Here is a 21,163-nt window from a genome sequence, read left to right as displayed (position 1 = left end):
ACTGGGGGAGTTCCCGGATACCATGAAAACCCGCCAGTTTTTATTGGTAGAAAGACCCTCCAATCAACAAGGCCGGCCAATGAAGTTAGGGATCAAATCTTTAGACACTGGTTCGTTACTTGAGGATACTTAGTTCCCTAAAAACTCCTCATTGGTTTCTATAAATATCATTCCAGCAGCCAACAAACTGAGAGGAGGGCTTTAAACTCTGACTTAAAGCTGAATCTGTCAATCAACAATCTCCTGTTCTTATTCGTAATTGTAGTGTGTCTGAAGTCTTCCGGAGCAGAGGGCAAGGCCCACCATACTCGCGAAAGGGCGACTCCTCGTGGTGGGGCCCGGTGGGGAGTGTCACTCGCTAGTTTCTGGACTCTTAACGAAAACTACAGGTCCTAGAATGCATCTTTCCCCCGCCTCGCAAATCAGCTCTCTGCGCGGGGTTTCAGAGCACTTTTAAGGTGCGAGGCTGGCAATGTTAGTGGTTCCTTGGGAGAGGCGGTCTAGCTGGACATTGTCTCCCCTCTCATTCCTATATAAAAGTCACACCTCTTTGCCTTTGCGAATGCTGTGCCCTCCTAAGAATACTTCCCTTCACCTCCGCCTTGATGGTGCTAACAAAACCACTTGATTCTTCAAATTTAGAGTACCATACATGATCTTTTTGAGTATTCAAAGAAACTCAACGGATCCTGTGCCCATAAAAAGAAGTTAAGAAAAGAAGTGATTTGCCCTGACTGCAGCGACTCCCGTTGGTTGGGCGTCACCCTGCAAAGCAAAAAGTTGCCAGTTTGATTTTGGGTCAGGGCACATGCCTGGGTTGCAGGCTCGATCCCCATTCTGGGTGCATTTCAGAGGCAACTGATTGATGTTTTTCTCTCACATCAATGTTTCTCTTTCTCCTCTCTCTAAAGATAAATAAATAAAATCTTTTAAATGAAAGAAAGAAAAGAAGTGATTTTTATCCCTCTGGGCATAGATGGGCCAGAGAAACTGAGGAGTCCAAAGAATGCAGGAGCAACCTGGTTAACAACTCAGGAGCACTGGAGGTGGGGAAGTGGGCTGATTGAAGAAACAGGAGGAGGATGGCAGAGTGGCCAATGCTATGTACCTGTTCCAAGACCCAAGCTCCAAGTCTCAGATAAATGAGTAAAAGGATGACCAACAACGATTGGCAGTGCGGCCTTGACAAGAATAGCAGAAACCTGGAGACACCCCAACTGTCCCTCCATGAAGCTAAATAAATACTCTGCAGCAACTTTAAAGAAAATAAGTCTTCATGTACTGACATGTAAACAATTTGATATACACTGAAAAAGGAAAAATAGCAAAGTACATAACTACATGCAAAGGACACTGACATGCATGAAAAATAGGTACACATGGAAAGTTTCTGGAAGAATACACAAACTGATCAAAATAGTGCAATTTTTATGCTATTTGAATGGTGAATCCTACACATATATTATTTTTTCAACTTAAAAACCCTTACCTTCTAAGAGCACCAGCTCTATAATTGGCCATATCTGGGTTAGATCCTGGGCCTGTTTATTTGCTAGGTAATAGTGACCAAGTGACTTCATTCCCCTGAAACTCAGTTTCCTCATCCATAAAATGGGGAAGGTAGCTATTCATGTATCATAAAGTTGTAAGAATACACATGACAACCATTTAGAACAGGGCTAGGTGCAGTGTAAGCACCTACTATATCACATCTATTATCGATACAACCGTGTTAGCTGACAGCAAGATTAAACCACATGTTAGAAGAGTCAAGGCTAAGGGCATGAGCTCTGGATCCAGGCTGCTACTTCCTCAGTGGTGACTTATATAAGCTATTTCCCTTGTGGTGGCCTGTTTACTCAACTGTGAAAAGGGGCAGGACAACAATGTTGACACCTGGAGTGTCTGGGAGGTCTAGGCCATAGAAAAAGGAATGCAGCTCCCTCTCTGAGACACTTCCTACATGATGGGTTGTGAGAGGTGGTTTCCAGATACTACCTGTTGCTATGGTTACTAGTTATTTCCAATGGGAGGAAAGGGACATCAACCACAGGACACTCAGACCAGGAAGGGAACCAAGACAGGCCACCACCCCCTCCAAGAAGAAACAGACACTAAATTATAATAAAAAATCCAAACCCTTCAATATCTTCCACACCCTCCCACCTTCCCCCAAGCCAGGTCAACTCAATGTGATTCCCACAGAGGCTAGGGCTTCAGTGGCCCAGGTGGGATAGAGGGTGGGGTCCCCATACATGGTGCGCATGAAGTCCCGCACAAAGTCAGGAAAGCGTTTCTCCATGATGCTGGTGCGTATGGCGCCCATCAGCTGCAGCTATGGGGCAGAGATGTCAGTGTCAGCCACCTGCACCCAGGAGACCCCCACCCCCACCCCTGCCTTGCCCACACAGGTCTACCTGATAGGCAATATTGTGGACAGTGAGGTGGTGCAGAGCAGCGGTGTTGTCGCTGTGAAGTAGCGCGTGCAGGAAGGCCCGGCTGTGCCTGGGAACAGAAAGTCAGAGCTCAGCAGTGTAGAGTCCTGCCCTCCTCCAAGGCTTCCCCCAGCCTCCAGCCTCATTATTCCCTACTTCTGGCAGGTAGGACAGGCACACTCAGGGTCTATGGGGCGGAAGTCCTTCTGGAACTGCCTCTTCTTCAGCTGCAGGTTCCCAGTAGGCACCAGGGCAGAGCCAAATCGCTGAGGGAGGAAAGGTGGCAGAAGGAAGGTCAACCAGGTCTTTACCCCTTCTGGCCCCACCTCCACCTTGGCCCATCAACAGGCCCCACCCCTTCTGCCCCCTGCCCAAGGCCTCACCGCTGTCCTCGTGGGGAAAACGCAGTCGAACATGTCACATCCAAGAGCCACGCAGACCACCAGATCGGTGGCATAGCTGGGGGTGGGGCCATGGGAGGAGGGGAGCAGAGTACCTCAAACCCTGGTCACAGACCCAGACCCCTTCCAGATTCTCAGATTCCCCTCAGACTGGAATCCTCAGAACCATACCCAGTGGAGGGCCATGTCCTCCTTAGTCCCCTCCCAGGCAGGGCTGTATCCTTTCCTGATACACAGTGTTGGAAGGGAGTAGAGGGGGGAACAGAGCATCCTCAGGAATCCGCTCCCCACAGGCACAGCAGTCTTCCCGCTTTTGGACATACCCGACCCCCATCAGGTATCGGGGCTTGTCCTTGGGCAGCCTCGAAGTGCTCAGCACCACCATCCTCCAGAATTGGTCCTTGCTCTCACCCCCACTCAGTCCCCCGATGGCAAAGCCAGGCACGTCCCTCTTGGTCATCTCTGAAGGTACAGAGCAAGGTGTAGAGCAACCAAGCAAAAGGAAATGCTGCTTCTCCTCCTCTCTGCCCCTACTACTTCCTCCCCTTCATCTACTGGGCGACAGCCTTGGTTTAGGCCTCAGTCACCCTTCTCCTGGACAGCAGCTCTTCCTCATAAAAGAAGGCTCCCTCATGGGCCTTCTGCTTCCTACCCTATCCGAGTTTTTCTATGGTTCCCTGATGGTTCCTGTCACTCTCCCACTCAACAGCCCTCCATGGCTCCCCAGTATCTCAGTGTACCAATTAACGTTATAAGTTCTAGGACTCAAGGCCTGGAACCAAATCCCAGCTCTGTAACATTCAAGCTGTCTGGCTTGGGGTAAGAGACCTAGTAGCTCTCTACCTTAGTTTTTCCTTTCTGATACCCTGGGAACTGGTAGTTCCTACCTTACAGGATTGTTATGAAAACTCAACGGGTCAATCTGTGACCCCCACTTGGCATAGTGTCTGAACACTGAAAAACAGGACAGGTATTGGAATTACTGTTATTCTGAAAATATTCAACTCCATTCTGCCTCTGGGCCTTTGCTTCAGCTGTTCTTTCTGCCTGAAGAACCTGTTCTCCAGGAGAACCTTTTCACCCATTAACAACCACTGCCTGAGCACCATTACATTCCAGACCCATGGAAGGCTCTCAGCAATGTGACAAACTCTGGTCCTGCCAAACATGGCTCTACCTTCAAGGCAGGTGGCCCGAAGATCCGCGTCCAGCCCACCCTGGATGATAGCGAAGAGATTCTGCTTCTCTGGCTGCCGATGGGCTGCAATGCATCGGTCTAGCCAGCGGATTGATCTGCAAGAGGCCCAATCAGCTGTTTGGGTCTTCTGAAGGGTAGGGAAACAAGGGTGCAGGATCTGGATCCCTAGCCCTGCTGCCCATGTCACGTGCATGAGCACGCACGCAGGCACACACACACACACACACACACACACACACACCTGTACATAGCCTCCTCCACACGAGGTCCCGTCACAGTGCTGCTGACCACGTCATCTAGCTGCATGATGATGTCTGACCCTGGGGGGGGGGCAGTTGAAAATGGGGTACTGTCACTAGGAAAGACCCCACCTGTTGGGGGCAAACTGGACACCAAAAGCCCCTGCTTGGGTCTTGCTGACTCCCACTTAATCTTCCAATCGTTTATATAGCAGCTAGAGAGCTTTCAAAATGCCCACCCGTTACTGGCACCCCCAGCTAACTCCAGCCCTCCCCAGCAAACCCCTTCCCTGGCATGTAGAATGAAATCCCACTTCTGCAAGTCTACCCTTCAAACCTTCAAGAACAAAACACCATGCATACAGAGTGAGGTGCAGAGAACAATAGCACAATAGGAACCCAAGTGTCCATCAACAAGGGTCTGGTTAAAAAACCATGGTCCAACCCTTAATGGAATGTGCCTTCCCCACCATCCCAAAATCCAGACACTTCTCAAAATCAAAGGCTTTTTCTTAAGTGTATGGCACACTCATTCAGTAGCAAAACCCAAGATGGTAATAACCCTTTCAAAAATCCAATTTATTTATTTTATTTGTAAAAAGGTTTTATATATTTATTTTTTAGAGAGAGGAGAAGGGAGAGAGAGAGGAAGAGAAACATCAATGTGTGGTTGCCTCTCATATGGCCCCCATTGGGGACCTGGCGCGCAATCCAGACATGTGCCAGGACTGGGAATCAAACCGGCGACCCTTTGGTTCACAGCCCTCGCTCAATCCACTGAGCTATACCAGCCAGGGCTCAAAAGTCCAATTTAATATAAAGTTTCATAAAGTGTTAATCTAAAAAAAGTGAAGTGTATACCATATGATCTAGCCATTCCGTTCTGGGCATATACCCAAAAGAGTAGAAAGCAGGATCTTAAGAGATATTTGTATACCCACGTTCATAGCATTATTCCCAATAGTCAAAAGGTGAAAGCAAGCCAAGTGACCATTGACTGGTGAACAGATAAAATGTGATATAGACACACAATGGAATACTATGCAGGCTTGCAAAGGAAGGAAATTCTGACACATGCTACAACACAGATGAAACTTAAAGATATTAGACTAAGTGAAATAAACCAGTCACAAAAAGACAAATACTGTATGTGTTCACTTATATGAGGTCCCCAGAGTAGTCTAATTCTTAGAGTAGAAGGGCAGGTGCCAGAGGCAGCGGGAGAGAGGAATGTGGAGTGAGTGTTTAATGTGGACAGAGTCTCGGTTTTGCAGATGAAAAGAGTTCCAGAGATGGATGGTGGGGATGGTTGCACAACAATATGAATGTACTTAATGCCACTGAATTGGACACTTAAAAATGGTTAAGATGGTTTACTTTATGTTATGTGTATTTACCACAATTTTTTTAATGTATTTTATTGATTATGCTATTACAGTTATCCCATTTCCCCCCTTCTCTCCCCTCCACCCTGTACCCCCTCTCCCACCCACGTTCCCCCCCTTTAGTTCATGTCCAGGTGTCATTCTTATGAGTTCTTTAGCTTCTACATTTCCCATACTATTCTTGCCCTCCCTCTATTATCAACCTACATTCTATGCAACTTATTCTCTATACCTTTTCCCCCTCTCTCCTCCTCCCACCCCCCTGCTGCTAGCCCTCCATGTGCCCCCCATTTCTGTGGTTCTGTTCCTGTTCTAGTTGTTTACTTAGTTTCTTTAGGTTTTGCTTTAGGTGTGGTTGTTAATAATTGTGAGTTTGCTGTCCTTTTACTATACATGTCTTTTTCTTTATCTTCTTTTCTTAGATAAGTCCCTTTAGCATTTCACAAAATAAGGGCTTGGTGATGATGAACTCCTTTAACTTGACCTTATCTGAAAAGCACTTTATCTGCCCTTCCATTCTAAATGAGAGCTTTGCTGGATAGAGCAATCTGGGATGTAGGTCCTTGTCTTTCATGACTTGGAATATTTCTTTCCAGCCCCTTCTTGCCTATAAGGTCTCTTTGGAGAAATCAGCTGACAGTCTGATGGGAACTCCTTTGTAGGTGACTGTCCCCTTATCTCTTGCTGCTTCTAGGATTCTCTCCTTCGTTTTTACCTTGGCTAATGTAATTATGATGTGCCTTGGTGTGTTTCTTCTTGGGTCCAACTCCTTTGGGGCTCTCTGAGCTTCTTGGATTTCTTGGAAGACTGTTCCCTTTGCCAGATTGGGGAAGTTCTCCTTTATTATTTGTTCAAATACGTGCTCAATCTGTTGCTTTCCCCTTTCCCATTCTGGTACCCCTATAATTCGGATGTTGGAACATTTAAAGGTGTCCTGGATGCTCTTAAGCTTTTCCTCGATTTTTTGAATTCTTATTTCATCATGCTTTCCTGCTTGGTTGATTCTATCTTCCTTCTTGTCCACTGTATTGTTTTGAGACTCAGATTCCTTCCTTTCACTATTGGCTCTCCTCCGCATATCTTCCTGCATCTCTTTTATGGTAACCTGCATCCTTTCATCTAAATTGCGCCCAAAATCAACCAATTCCGTGAGCTTTCTGATCACCAGTGTTTTGAACTGTGCATCTGATAGATTGACTATTTCTTGGTAGCTCAAAAGGATGAGTCCTGGGGGACTGATCTGTTCTGTTGGATACATGTCTTATGTCTTTCTCTGTCTCTGGTCGCTCTTGTTACAGTGGGGGGCGGAGCTTTAGGTGTTCACCAGGGCTGGGCACCCTGGTCGCTAGATTGTGACGTTATATGTGTGGGCGGGGGCGGGAGTGGGAGGGGACAAGGGCGATAGTTTCGTTCTCCTGGGCTCAGGCCCTTCCTTGGGATCCTGGGCTGCGAGCTCTGCCCTGGTCCACAATCGCTGCCCTACAGGGTCCGCCAGCCGCAGCTTGCATACTCAGGGATCACCGCTGTGTTCTTGCGCCCCAGATGGCTGTCGCGCCGATTTCGAGCCAAATTTTCCCCGACCTCCGTGCGCCGCCGACCCGCGCCAGCTCCGCGCCCGCCTGGCTCGTTGTCCCCTACCAGTCTGGATGTATGGGTCTACTTCAACTTCTTGGCTGTCCAACTTCCATTCAGATAAATCCTGTCAGTTCTGAGTGATATTCTATCTGTAAATTATTGTTGTTCTAATCTTGGTTGCGCGAGGAGGCACGGTGCGTCCACCTATTCCTCCATCTTGCCAGAAGTCCCACAATTTTTTTAATTAAAAAAAAAAAAGTGTAACACCACAGCATACTGCCATAGGCCTTACTGACAGGCTGTGTGGGTAATAAGTGGGGCTTGTTACCTTCTAAAATATGAAAAATCTTGGCCCCAAGAATTTCAGATTTGGGACTGTGGACTTATATGTTAGAAAAGCTCAAGTATCACATATCATTATAGGAAAAAAGCATAGTACACCACATTAGCCAAAGATGGGGTGATTTGACAATCAATAAGAATTGATCCAATTGTAATGGATTGAGACACATCAAATATATTTAAGTCCCTGAGTTCATGGTGATCCTAAAAATCTAAACATTAGTTTGCCCTGCTAAAGGATGCTAAATAATCAACCCATTGAAATGAATCCTTTGTTTCCTGTATGAACTGAACTACTTGATCTCCTAGGAGTACGTGAGAGATGGTTTACTTTACAGAAGAACGACAGAACTAAAAAAATCACATGTTGCAACTCCTAATGGCATAACAGTCCCAAGCAAGAAGCATGAATGGGTCCTGGCTGCTGTGGCTCAGTGGATTGAGAGCACATTTATTTGGACCCTAAAGTAAACAGACTATAGGGGGGAAAAAACGACATTTGTAAAACAACTGTATGGGGAGAAGGGGGTATAAAGAGACGAAATGGTAGTGGGAAAAAATACAATAAAGATTAAGTTAAAAAATAAAAATAACCCTGGCTGGTGTAGCTCTGTGGATTGAGAGCAGGCCTGTGAACCAAAGAGTTGCCAGTTCGATTCCCTCAGGGCACATGCCTGGGTTGCAGGCCAGGTCCCCAGTAGGGGGCACTCAAGAGGCAACCACACATTGATGTTTCTCTCCCTCTCTGTCTCCCTCCCTTCCCCTCTCTAAAAATAAATAAATAAAATTAAAAAAATAAGCCCTGGCTGGCGTAGCTCAGTGGATTGAGCGTGGCCTGCAAGCCAAAGTGTCGCAGGTTCGATTCCCAGTCAGGCTACATGCCTGGGTTGCAGGTCATGACCCCCAGCAACCGCACATTGGTGTTTCTCTCTCTCTTTCTTTCTCCCTCCCTTCCCTCTCAAATAAATGAATAAATAAATAAAATTCAGTAAAAAGTATTTTAAAAATAAAAAAATAAAATAAATAAATAAAATTATTTAAAAAATAAAAATAAAGAAACCAACTTAGAACACTGGCCAGATATTTTGATGATGTTAATTAATTACTGTTAATTATTTTTACATAGCATTATGGGTTTGTTTGTTTTTTTTAAACTCCTGTTTTAGAGATACAAATTAAAATATAGGGTCTGGCACAAATAACGTCCCTTCTTTATTACAAAATCCTTTACTACAAAATCATAAGCATGTAATTCTGTAACATAACAATAACATACTGAAGCGCACCATATGACATTTTAGGTGAAATGTTCAAATTAAAACTAGAAATTACTACACCCATATTATTATCCTACCAATTGCACTCAAGCAGGCATTACTTCTGCCAGATCCTGTACTTACAGATGAAATGAGAGAATGTCTACAATTTGGTTTGGTTTGGTTTGATTATTACAGATGATCTAAGGAGTTTAAAAGCAAGAAAAAGAGGAACAACCAAAAAAAATTTTTATTTAAAAAATAAATAAGATATGTATGTAAGATTGCAACTATCAAAAAAATCAATGAAGCATATCCACTCAATAGCATATTATTTGGCTAAAAAAAAGAATTAAAGTACTGAGCACACTATAATATAGACAAACCTCAAAAACCTATACCAGTGCTCACTTTGACAGCACATATACTGAGACTGGACTGGCAGAGAAGATTAGCATCGCCCCTGTGTGGGGATGACACTTGAATTCATGAAGTGTTCCATATTAAAAAAAAAAAAGTATACTAAGTAAAAGAAGCCACTCACAAAAGACCACACATTATATGATTTCATTTAGATGAAATGCCTGAGTGGTGTGGCTCAGTTGGTTGGGCCACGTCCAACAGCAAGGCACATGCCTAGAGGCAGCCAATGGATGTTTCATCTCCATTCGATGTTTCTCTCCCTCTCTCTCTACCCTTTCCCCCCTCTCTAGAATAAATGGCCGTGACTTCGTGTGAGGATTAAAAAAAAGTCATAATAGCAATAAGGGTAATAAAGGATACTACATGCCAGGCACTGTGCTTAACGATTTACCGACATTAGATTATAAATCCTTGTGAACTATCTGTATTGGAGTTGGCTCAACTGCAACTCAGGGAAGGGGAGCGATTGCTCAAAGCCACACCAAATATAAGGAGCCGGCCACCTCAACTCCACCCGCGAAAGGTAGGGGAAGGGGCGGCCTCCGGGATCTGCTCACCCAGCGCGTTCTGGATCTCCACAGACCTCTCCGGGCTCAAAAGGGTCTCATCGCCGTTGAAGGGGGAGCGGAAGCGGACGCCCTCCTCCGTTACCTCAGACAGGGACACTAGGGACACCATCTGGAAGCCGCCGCTGTCCTGGAGAAAACACACCGCAGGGCAGTCCTGAGACAGGTTAGGAGAGATTCACTTCCGAGGATCGTCCTCACCTCCCGGTCCCATCTCACCGTCAGCAGGTTGTGGGGCCAATTCATAAAGCCGTGGAGACCGTGGGCTTTCTGGATCAGCTCCGGACCCTGGGTTGGGGGGCGGGGAGCGATGAAAGATAGAGTTCTGTCAAAAGGAAGCGCAACCCTGGGAACTCAGGTCGGAGGACAGGGATGGCCCACTTGGATTCCCCGCTGCTTCCTCACGCACAGCACAAGGCCTGGGCCACCGGGGGGCCACTGGGGGCTCTCAATAGGCGTTTGTCGATCGATTTTTGGAGGAATCCCGGGCCTAGGGGATGCTCCAGGGGTCCCCAAGCTCCCCCACCACCCTGTACGGGCAGAGCCCACCCACCGGCCTCAGACCCAGATGGTAGGTGTTGCCCAAGCAGATGCGGCAGCCCAGCGCGTCCAGCTGTTCCGCCGTGATGCCCTTCATGGTGGCCTGCGTGCCCACTGGCATGAATACTGGAGTGGCCACCCGCCCGTGCGGCAGCCGCAGCTCGCCTGCCCGTGCCCTGGAGCGGCTGCACTCGGACACCAGCCGCAAGATCCGCGGGGCCGACTCCAGGGAAGTCGGACTGGCTGCCGCCATCTTGCCTGCCAGAACCACGTGGTCAGTGAAACACCCTGGACCGCGCCATATTGGCTAGCGTCACGTGTGGCGAACGCTATGGGCCTAAAGCTCTGGGAAAGCGTCGGGGGTCCATGGCAACGGACACTAGCCTATTGGTTCTCTCAGGCCGTCAGGGTCGCTCCAAAGGCAGGCAACCCACTGCCTCAAAGTATCAAAAATTGCCTTCTGATCATTTTGTAAGTTATATAAATACCTAACTACTTTGTCGTACACCTGAAACTAATATAATATTGTATGTCAAGTAATTGGGGCGAATGATAGCATCTTGGATTAAGGACATTGTGAAGATTGTATGAGGATAGATGTGTATAGAACTTTACACGGTGCCTGTAACAGGCTTTTATATGTTTTGTTCATTGCTTTGTCCCGATCATTTAGAATAGGACCTAGCACGTAGTACGTGCTCAATCAACAGTTTATTCAATGAAAGAAGGAATCGAGATTTGCAGAAGGGAAGACTGAGGTCCAGAACCTGGCCACACCTATTCGTTCATTCATTCATTCGGTACACCTACATATACATCCCCACTAGTGCCACCCTCCATACTGCACAGAGATGAGAGAGGCTGAGTCACGGATTTATTAAGCGCTGGCTGTTTTCCACTAATAATAATAATAACAATACTATATGCATAACCGTTATTATTGTGGGAAATGGAGCTGATACCCGTCCGGGCCAGTAGAAGGCGCTATTAACCCAGAATCTTTCCTCTTACTACCCATGGTTAAACTGCGTTGACCTGAGCTAGACTCGGATCCTCCGAGCCTCGGGCTAATGTTGCCAGTTTCTCAGGATGATGGAGATTCCTCACTCAGGTCACATCTAGGAAACACCCACCGAGGAGGCCCATCTCAAGGCCTTTGCTGTTGCCACTGTCTGTAACACTTCTAATTTTCCCATGGCTGGCTCATATTTTCACCATCAATTGCTCCTAACTCTCCCAATCTTAAGAACTCTCCCCCCATGGCCTGTAAATCATATTATGCTTTTGTAACCTCTATACGTTGACAATGCCCAAATTTTTATTCCTATTTCCTGAATTCCCAGCTCCTCTTAAGAAATGCTTCCTTGCCCTGGCTGGTGTAGCTCAGGGGATTGAGCATGGGCTGTGAACCACAGGATCACCAGTTCAATTCCCATCCAGGGCACATGGCTGGGTTATGGGCCATGTCCCCAGTATGGGGTGCATGAGAGGCAACCACATAGTTCTCTCCTCTCTCCTCTTCCCCTCTCTCTAAAAATAAATAAATAAAATATTTTTTAAAAATAAAGAAAGGCTTTAAAAAATGCTTCCTTGACATTTCCACCGGGTGTCCATGAGCATCCAAACTCCACATGTCCAAATCAGAGCTCCTGATTGTAGCTCAGTCCAAGCTTGCCTAACCCCTTCTATCTTCCTCTTCTCAAATAGCAGCTCAAATCTTCCAGGAGCTCCAACAGAAACTTAGGGATGGTCCTTGAGCTCTCCCTGTCACTCCATACATTTGATTTCTCAACAAATCCTGGCTGCTCTGCTTTCAAAATCTAGCCAAAATCAAACACTTCACACTCTCCTCCTCCATAGTTCTCACCCTGGTCCAGGCACCACCAGCTCTTGTCTGGATTATTGCAGTCTTTTCCTTACTGTTTGGGCTTCCGTCATTGACTCCGTATGCTATATACCATAAGGCATTTAAAGCAAATGATTTCAGCATTTCTCCATTATGTAAATTGTCTGTTTTAGGTTTATTGAAAATGCAAAAAAAAAAGGGGGGGCCTTTCAATTCCTAGTTCATTCACAGATTTTTATTGTAAATAAATGTTTATTATACACTTTTTCTGTATCTATAGAGATAACCATATAATTTGTCTCATTTAATTTAAAATGCCCAATGAGACTTGGCCTGTGTGCCTCAGTTGGTCGGAGCATCACTCCATGAACTGAAGGGTCATGGGTTCAGTTCCAATCAGGGCACATGCCTGACTTGTGGGTTTGGTCCCCCATTGGGAGGTGTGAAAGAGGCAAATGATCAGATCTGTGTTTCTCTCCTTCTCTTCCCCCTCCCTAAAATCAGTATTTTAAAAAATGCCCAACAACATAAATTTTCTTTTCTAATTTAATAATAAATTTTATTTCTACTTGAGATAAAGCCACCTTCTTTATGGTACTTTTTTAGATTGTGGCACTTTATTAATCTTTTAAAGATTATTAATCTTTAAATTATTAATCTTTTAAAATTATATTAACCATATTATATCATATTATATATTAATATATGTAATCTTATATCAATATTTTAAATTTAATATTTTATTTAGAATTTTTGCATCTTGGCTATAAATTATATTGGTCTATAATCGTTCTTGCTTACAGTACTGTCTCGCCCAAGCCTGGTTATATTGTTTTCCTTATAGGAATATTTTAAACTTAAAACAGACTATTTAGGTGTTCCATTTCCTCTCAAGTCAATACAGGTAAGTAGAGTTTTTCTGAGAATTTATTCATTTATTTGAGTTGTCAAATGTATTGGCTTACAGTTGCTCCTAATGTCCTCATATAATTTTGTCCTCCTCTTTGTGGATTTCAAATGCAGAGATTTGAGTTATGCATAGTCCTTGACTGATGCCAATCCATGTAAAGTCTCTCTCTTTTTCAATTCCCATTCCCCTACCTCCACAGCCTATGGGTTTGTATACATCTTTGTATTTGATATTAATATAGCTATTCCAGTTTCCCTTATGTTATGGTAACCCTTAAATATTATTGTACATCCCCTGAACTTGACATTTTCTGCCTTAAGATTTGTCTTTAGAAAACAAAAAGAACTGAACTTTGTATTTTTCAAACATTCCAATAATCTTTGCCTTTTACTGACAAGTTTAGTCTACTTACATTTATAATGCTTACTAATATATTGGATCTGATTCCATCTTTCTACAGACTGTTTGTGTAGAGTCTGAGGGTTCTTTTTTAAATTTAATTATTTTTATTTTTTTTTTATTTTTTTTTAATTTATTCATTTTGGAGAGGGAAGGGAGGGGGAGAGAGAGAGAGAGAGAGAGACATCAATGTGCGGTTGCTGGGGGTTATGGCCTGCAACCCAGGAATGTACCCTGGTTGGGAATCGAACCTGGGACACTTTGGTTCCCAGCCCATGCTCAATCCACTGAGCTATGCCAGCCAGGGCTTAAATTTAATTATTTTTTAAAAAATTAATTTGTTGTCCCACTTATTTATGCACTCATTGGTTGGTTCTTGTGTGTGCCCTGATTGGGGATCAAACCTGCAACCTTGGTTGAGATGATACTCTAACCAACTGAGCTATCCAGCCAAGGCTGAAGATTCTTTTATTTGCTTTTCCTTTCTTGTCTTTCTTGCCTTTTTTTTAAATTGTTAAACATTTTTTACATTTAAAAAAAAGTTTTATTGTTCAAATAGTTTTCTGCCTTTTACTCCCATCCCAGCCTACCCCCTCATTTTTTACATTTTTTATCAATTCATTTTTTCTCTGACTGAAACTTTGTTCTCTGTGTATTTTTGTGGTGGGCTTGCTAGCCATGTTCAGTGGCATACTTAAGCAATACCTTTAACATATCCCAATCCACTAAGACAATTTAATTCAGAACTCAGAAGCCTATTTGTCCAGTATTTGACGTATCGATTGGATTTTTTTGCCTACAAATTAGGCGTTATGATTATCATTTTGCCAGTCAGTGTTGCTATATATACCCATGCGTACAGCAACATCTTTGTTTGTAACTTACATTCACTGAGACTTTGAATCTCAGATGAATGTGTATTTCTGAAGAACATCTTTGAAATTTCCTTCAATAATAAAAACTCTAAGTTGATAATCTCTAAATTTTTGTTTACCTGAAAAGAAATGTATTTGCCCTGGCTCTTGACCAATAGTTTCACTGAGTATACAATGCTAGGTTGATAATTTTTTTTCTTGGCTCATTGAACATATTCCACTGTCATTTTTTTCAAGATTTTATTTACTTTTATTTAGAGAGGGTGAGGGAGTGAGAGAAACATCAATGTGCAAGAAATACGTGGATCTGTAGCCTCTTGCTTCCACCCCAACTGGGGACCTGGCCTGCAACCCAGGCATGTGCCCTGACTGGGAATCCAAGCAGCGATCTCTCGGTTCCCAGGCTGGTGCTCAATCCACTGAACCACACCAGCCAGAGATCCACTGTCACTTTCATTATCACTATTAAGAAGTAGAATCTCAAGCTAGGCATGATTCCTTGTCATTTGTTTTTATCTTTCTAGTTTCTTTTCAGAAATTATTCCTTTTTCTTTGATAGTTTGTAATTCCATAAGATGTGTCTAATTGTGGACTTTTGTAATTTTTCATTTTTATTTTATTTTTAATTGATCTTTAGAGAGAAAAGAAGTGAGAGAGGGAGAGAGAGACATCAATTTATCGTGCCACTTATTTATGCTTTCATTGTCTGATCCAAGCAATAATCTTTTATCCTCACTTGAGGACATTTTTTATTGCTCTTTAGAACAGGGGTGTCAAACTCATTTTCACTGGGGGCACGGTTGCCTTCAAAGGGCCAAATGTAATTTCAACTCCTTAACAGTTAAGGAGTAGTTACATTTATACAGTCCTAAAATTATTTCGGCCCTTCATAATAGTATCACACTCAGGCACACCATATGACATTTTAGGTGAACTGTTCAAATTAGAACTATAAATTATTACACCATATTATCACCCTACCAAGCACACTCAAAGAGGTGTTACTTCTGTCACACTCTGTATATTCCCAATGTATACATATATCAAATCATTATGTTGTACACCTAAAACTCATACAGTATTATATGTCAATTATATCTCAGTAAAAATGAGGGAAAGAAATCTTAGTAATATGAAAAAGGTTAAAATGATAAATTTTATATTTTATAAACCTTATTGCATTAAAAATGTATATTAATGATAAAAACACATGTACACTAACAAAATCAAGAAAAATTTGAAAACAAAAGTTTAATAAGCTTTACTTATGATTTAACTTTAAGTAGATTTGTTTTAAAATAGAATATTACCACATAATTTAAAAATATAAATAAAATATATAATGTAAATTATTTTTCCCACTGTTGTCCCTTGTCCAAATGCTTCTCACCTAGTAATATTAAGTATTTTTTTAAAGATTTTATTTTTAGAGAGAGGGGAAGGGAGGGAGGGAAGAAGAGAAGGAGAGAAACATCAAATGGTTGCCTCTCACATGCCCCCAAATGGGGGCCTGGCCCGCAATTCAGGTATATGCCCCAGAGTGGGAATGGAACTGGTGACCTTTTGGTTTACAAGCTGATGATGCTCCATCCACCTAGCTACACCAGCCAGGGCATATTAAGTATTATTTAGTGTTCATTTTTTTTAAATTGAATCCTCACCTGAAGGTGTTTTTATTGATTTTAGAGAGAGAAGGGAGAGAAACATCAATGTGAGAGGAAAACATCACTCTGTCTGCCTCCTGTATGAGCCCTGACCAGGGATCAAATATGCACTCTAGGTATGTGCCCTGATCGAGAATTGAACCCTCAACCTTTGGTGTAGAAGACAGCACTCCAACCAACTGAGCCACCCAGCCAGGGCCATTCTTTTAATATTTATTCTCGTGTTTACTTACAGATATGTTTATCAGCATACACAAGCAAATATGTTGCTGTTTTATTTTCAGTTGATTCATTTAGATATACTAATGGCTTTTTTTTTCATTTTCTAGAAGCTTTAATACTTTTATACTTTTATAAACTTCAAGGGCTTTGGAATAGTCATTTTCTACTAATCATTGGACCATTGACCCATGCATGGCATTGTCTAAACAACACTCCAATGTCTTAGACTTACTCTGATATAAATTTCATACTAGTTTTTAAAATTCAATAGCAAAAAAAAGAGGCATGGGAAAAACTGCTGATTGGCCCCCAACATCTATTATACTAATAAAATTATACCACACCCAGTCTCTGTGACTTGCTTTATGTTCCTTATAATTGTTTCTAAGATTCATTCATGTTATATGTAGTTGTGATTCATTCATTTCTTCTGCAAGCCAATCACATATTGATATAAATATACTAAAGTGTATTTATTCATTCTTCAATCAGTGGACTTGTGGACTTTCCAGTGCTTTTTTAATTTTATTTTATTTTACCCTTATACAGTGCCGGTATGAGCATTTGTGTACTCATCTCCTTTTATACTGCTGCAAAAATCCTAGGGATGGAATTGCAGGACCCTAGACCCAGTGGAGACTCAACTTTACAAGGCAAAAGCAGCACAGGAAAGCCCCCTTATGTCACTTCCTCTCAGATTCTCATATATTCACAACTCTTAAATTCTGTCAATCAAGTTTGTGTGAAATGGAATCTCATTGGAGTTTTAATTTGCATTTCCACGATTCCTGCTTAGATTGAACACCTTTTCAGATGTTGGAGCTATTTACAAATATTTTCTTTATTACCAAGCTTAGGTGATTTGGCAGTAGAATTCAATACAACTAAGCTGCTGAATACTTCTTTTTTTTATTTTAGTGTTTTGTATACACACACACATCTTTTCCACATGAAACAAAAATACAAAATGGTGGTCTTTGGAGGTTGTAAGTACAATGGTCTTCATTTAACTATATTTTATGGTTTAGGGACTTTTCTTCTTTTGTAATATTTCAAAGTTTCAAATGTATAAAAAAATTCTGAAAATGCAAAAAGCAAACAAACTCACTCCCAAGTCATCCTTCACTCACCCATTTTTCATCTCAGCTTTATCTAGTAACATTTTATTAGATTCCTGTGTCTTTCCTGCATTTGTTCATGCAAACAGAAACAAAGCTAAATATTTATCTTTTTTTTATACAAAAGGCTTGGTAGTTACACTGGTAGTATGCACCTTGCTTTTGGTCTATACTTTGGAGACCATCCTCGCAGTGCATAGTCTCCTTGCTCTTAACAGTTGCCTATCTTAAAGTATGAGTAGACCATCACTTACTTAAGGGGTCTCCCATTGATTCTCACTTGAGTTGAGTAATCTTTGGCTCTGTAAACAAGGCTTCACTTAATAATCTTGTATTGAAGTAATTTCACATGGCAGCAGGTATATTTTTAGGACAAATTTCAATCAGCTGGATGATTGGGTTAAAGCTTATGAGATCCTACCAAATGCCCTATATCAGGGTCTGACATTTGCACCTGTACCAGATAGGTGTAGATAGAAGTGCCTATTTCTCCACAGCCTCTCTAACACAATTTCCCTGCTTACTTGACAGAAACACTGTAGTAGCTCTATGTCATTTTTTCCTTTTCTAAAAAGTTTATTTTTATTGTATTTTTCTATTACAATTTATTTGTCTTCCACCTTCTCTCACACCCATCCCTCCCACAATCTCCACACTGTTGTCCACGTCCATGAGCTCTTCTTTTTTGCTGTCTTATTGTAGTAAGGTTTGGCATGTATTCTTCGCTTCTACCTTCTTGAATCTCTTTCTTCCTGTAGCTTTTTCTGGTCTCATTATTCCAATTTTTTAGAGTTATTTTTCAGTTCACATAATAATATGGTGATGACTAATAGCCAACACTAATGGAGCAGGTGCCAGTGTGTGACAGGTGTCTGGTAAACTCTACAATGCCATTGCATCATTTGGCCCTTTCAGTACAATGAGGTGTGGGTATTACTTTCACCCCCATTTTATGAATGAAGAAAATGAGGCAGAGATGTTTGCTGTCTTGCTCAGGTCACATGGCTAGTAATGAAAGAAGAGTTGAAATCTAGTCCTGTGTGAGCCCTGTGAAGCTACCCTCTTATACTTCTTTTCTTGAAGGAGAAGGCAGTATTAGGGATTGCCGGACAGAGACGGGGTAGAAAGGTTATGGCCAGAGGAAACTGAGAGGGAGGATTCAGGCTCTGACACTCAAAAGCCAGGGACTTTGGTCTGGTGATCACCATTCTCTGAATCTCGGTTTGTCCTTCAAACAGGGGTAGGGGATCATTATGAAGTATGCACAGATTGGCACACAGTAAATGTCCAACTACACACAGTATACATGCAGTAAACGTTATGGAGTACCCACTGTGTCAGGCACTGTTCTCACTGCTGACAACATAGCAGTGAACAGACAAAAATCTGTGGCCTTGAGGGAAAAACAAGAAAAACCAGCAGTGCATATCATATCTCAGGTAGTGAGTGCTGGAGAATTAGAGGGCAAGAAGGAAACAAGAAGTTGGAAGGTAGAGTGGTGGTGGTGATCAGTCTCACTGAGGTGACATTTGAGTTAAGGCCTGAAAGATATGAGAAGTCATGATGGGAACTGAGTGCATTTCATGCAGTGGAAACAATGAGAGCCAAGTCCCTGAGGTGGGCATGTGCCTGGATTGTTTGTGGTGCAGTGCAGAGGTCAGCGTGTCTAGAGGGAGTGAGGGAAGATGAGGTCTGGGGGGTCAAATGGCGAGGTCCTCCTGCAAGTCCTCTACTTTGAAGTGAGAACTTTCCTTTGAGCTAAATGGAAGGAAGGGGCGTAGAGAGAAGCGATCTCTATCACCAAGAGGTAAAGGGTGGGTGGAAGTGGGTTGCAGCCAAGGTTCACCAGCATTGAGTTTTCTACGCCGCTCAGTAGGGAGGCCTGGGGGTGCCATGAAGTCTCTTCGAGGCGCTGGAAAGGCTTCAGCACTCTGGACAGCTCCATTCGCGTTGCCCGGCGACAAGGGAAGCTGCCGCTCCGGGGGAGGCAACCTATTAGAAACGGCCCTCTGTACGCATCCTATGGGAGTGTGGCAAGGGCGGGGTCTAAGTGTCCCACTAGTTACTGCAGCGTTCCTCACACATCACTGGGCGGAGCCTATGAAATGCTTCTATTAAGGGGGGTCATGTTGATTGGGCAAGAAAAAGAAGAGGTAAGGATTAAGGTTGTTTGGAAAGGGTAATCAACGAGGCTTCCGCAGATTTCCGAGCCCAAGTGGAAGCCAGCGCATCACCCCAGGCTCGTAACCATGATTGGGAGTGCTCTGTAGATACCCAGCTTTTATCCAGCTGCTGCCCAGGAAAAGCACCCCAAACTGGGTACCAGGTGGTTGGCCTCAGATTGTCCCTGGACTGAGAAAAGCGCAGGAGTTGGATCTATAGAATGGGAAGTCCAGGAACCTGTGAAGAGTTGGGCGTTTCAAATACCTCTAACGTTGAAATAGGGGTCCAGGAAAGTGAAGGATTAATTTTTTTCATCTAGGAGTGGAGAGTACTCCTGTGGTTTTTTCTTTCTAAAGATTTTATTTAGAAGGGAAGGGAGGAAAAGAAAGGGAGATATGCCCTGGCTGGTATGGTCTGGTGGACTGAGTGCCAGCCTGCTGACCAAAGGGTGGCTGGTTTATTCCCAGACAAGGCACATGCCTGGGTTACAACCCTGGGTTGCCAGCCAGGTCACCAGTGGGAGACGCATGTGAGGCAACGGCATATTACTGTTCCCCTCCCTCTTTCCCTTCCCCTGAAAGTAAAACCCTCAAAAGAAAGGAAAACATGGATGTTTGAAGATACATTCATCAATTTCCCCCACTCTTCACCGCCCCCACCCTCAACTGAGGGCTCAGGACCTAGCTGGCAACCCAGGCATATGCCCCAACTGGGAATTTAACTGGTGACCCACTGGGTGACTCCTTGGTTCACAGGGCAAGAGTGGCATTCAATCCATTGTGCCACACCACCTTACTCCTGTTATATTTTTGCCCCACCTCTTTCCCTGCTCATCTGTCAAGAGGCTGAGCTTAGGCATCAGCTTCTTTGGAGATACTGAGAAGACCAAGGACAGGACCTGCAATCTCTGGGTAATGACCTCCACAGTCACTCCCTAGCCATTCCTGCTTGTCTCCTCACAACAGAGACAGACCCTGTGTCAGGGCTTTTCCCAGTCCTGTATCCTGAGGCAAGACAATGCCCCTTACAAGGTCAGTATATTGATCTGGGACATGCTTTTTAGCCCTACTGGGTCTGTGAGCTGTCCCCTTACCAACTCCAGTGGACTTTGTCACCTAAGTCCCCCTAAAACCTCACAGCTTGGATGTTCCAGAAATCAAGCCTCATTGCTGGTCTGCTGCCCTTATTCTCACCTTTCCCACACACCTATTCTCAGCCAAAAGGACTGTTTTTAAGCACGACTCAGCCTAGGGGCTTCCCAGTTCAGAATCCTTCATAGCTGTGAATTACCCTCAGGATCAAGGCTAGAATTCCTCTGGCTGGCTGTCAAAGCATTTCACTGATGCCTCTTGCTGACACAGCCACACGTCTCCCTTTTTGCAACCAAACACCTCCACTCACCTGACTTCAAGTCTGTTCCCATCTCCCCAGCTGGTTTGTGCATGCTGCGGACTCTGCGTGGCAGATCCTTCTCCCACCCTCCCTCACACACCACTGGTCTCCAGTTCAAGCATCCTGTCTCACTTGAAACACAGGAAGACTTCCCTGACATTCCCCACCCAAATGGGACAGGGGCCCTCTTGGAGACCAGAAGCTCCACTGGGCA

The 21,163-nt window shown here is 43.6% G+C and overlaps 1 protein-coding gene and 1 non-coding gene across 2 annotated transcripts; one reads left to right on the top strand and one right to left on the bottom strand.

Annotated features, from left to right (window-relative positions):
* Positions 1 to 1,253: 1,253 nt before the first annotated feature.
* On the bottom strand, positions 1,254 to 21,001 carry QTRT1 (queuine tRNA-ribosyltransferase catalytic subunit 1). Its single transcript, XM_045853580.1, has 11 exons — positions 20,959 to 21,001; positions 10,374 to 10,648; positions 10,040 to 10,108; positions 9,812 to 9,950; positions 4,276 to 4,354; positions 4,014 to 4,129; positions 3,160 to 3,298; positions 2,819 to 2,894; positions 2,592 to 2,701; positions 2,418 to 2,505; positions 1,254 to 2,335 (listed from the first exon to the last, which is right to left on the bottom strand). The coding sequence occupies exons 1-11, from the start codon at positions 20,999 to 21,001 to the stop codon at positions 2,183 to 2,185; spliced, it is 1,287 nt and encodes a 428-aa protein (XP_045709536.1). The 3' UTR covers positions 1,254 to 2,182.
* LOC123828634 lies at positions 9,235 to 9,339 on the top strand. Its single transcript, XR_006787480.1, has one exon. It is a non-coding gene; the product is annotated as a U6 spliceosomal RNA (small nuclear RNA).
* Positions 21,002 to 21,163: the final 162 nt, after the last annotated feature.

This window comes from Phyllostomus hastatus, unplaced genomic scaffold (assembly GCF_019186645.2).
Source record: "Phyllostomus hastatus isolate PE091 unplaced genomic scaffold, TTU_PhHast_1.1 phas_contig_98, whole genome shotgun sequence".
NCBI classification, from domain to species: Eukaryota; Metazoa; Chordata; class Mammalia; order Chiroptera; family Phyllostomidae; genus Phyllostomus; species Phyllostomus hastatus.
The sequence above is the reverse complement of the archived record's forward strand: the minus strand, read 5'-3'. Positions and strand labels throughout refer to the sequence as shown.

Excerpts from the sequence above, each read along its gene's own strand:
- QTRT1 (XM_045853580.1), bottom strand. The coding sequence starts at position 21,001 with ATGCACAAACCAGCTGGGGAGATGGGAACAGACTTGAAGTCAG. Across the intron at positions 4,130-4,275 it reads GTGGAGGAGGCTATGTACAG|ATCAATCCGCTGGCTAGACC; the intron begins GTGTGTGTGTGT and ends GGCCTCTTGCAG. Across the intron at positions 2,336-2,417 it reads TCCACAATATTGCCTATCAG|CTGCAGCTGATGGGCGCCAT; the intron begins GTAGACCTGTGT and ends TCTGCCCCATAG.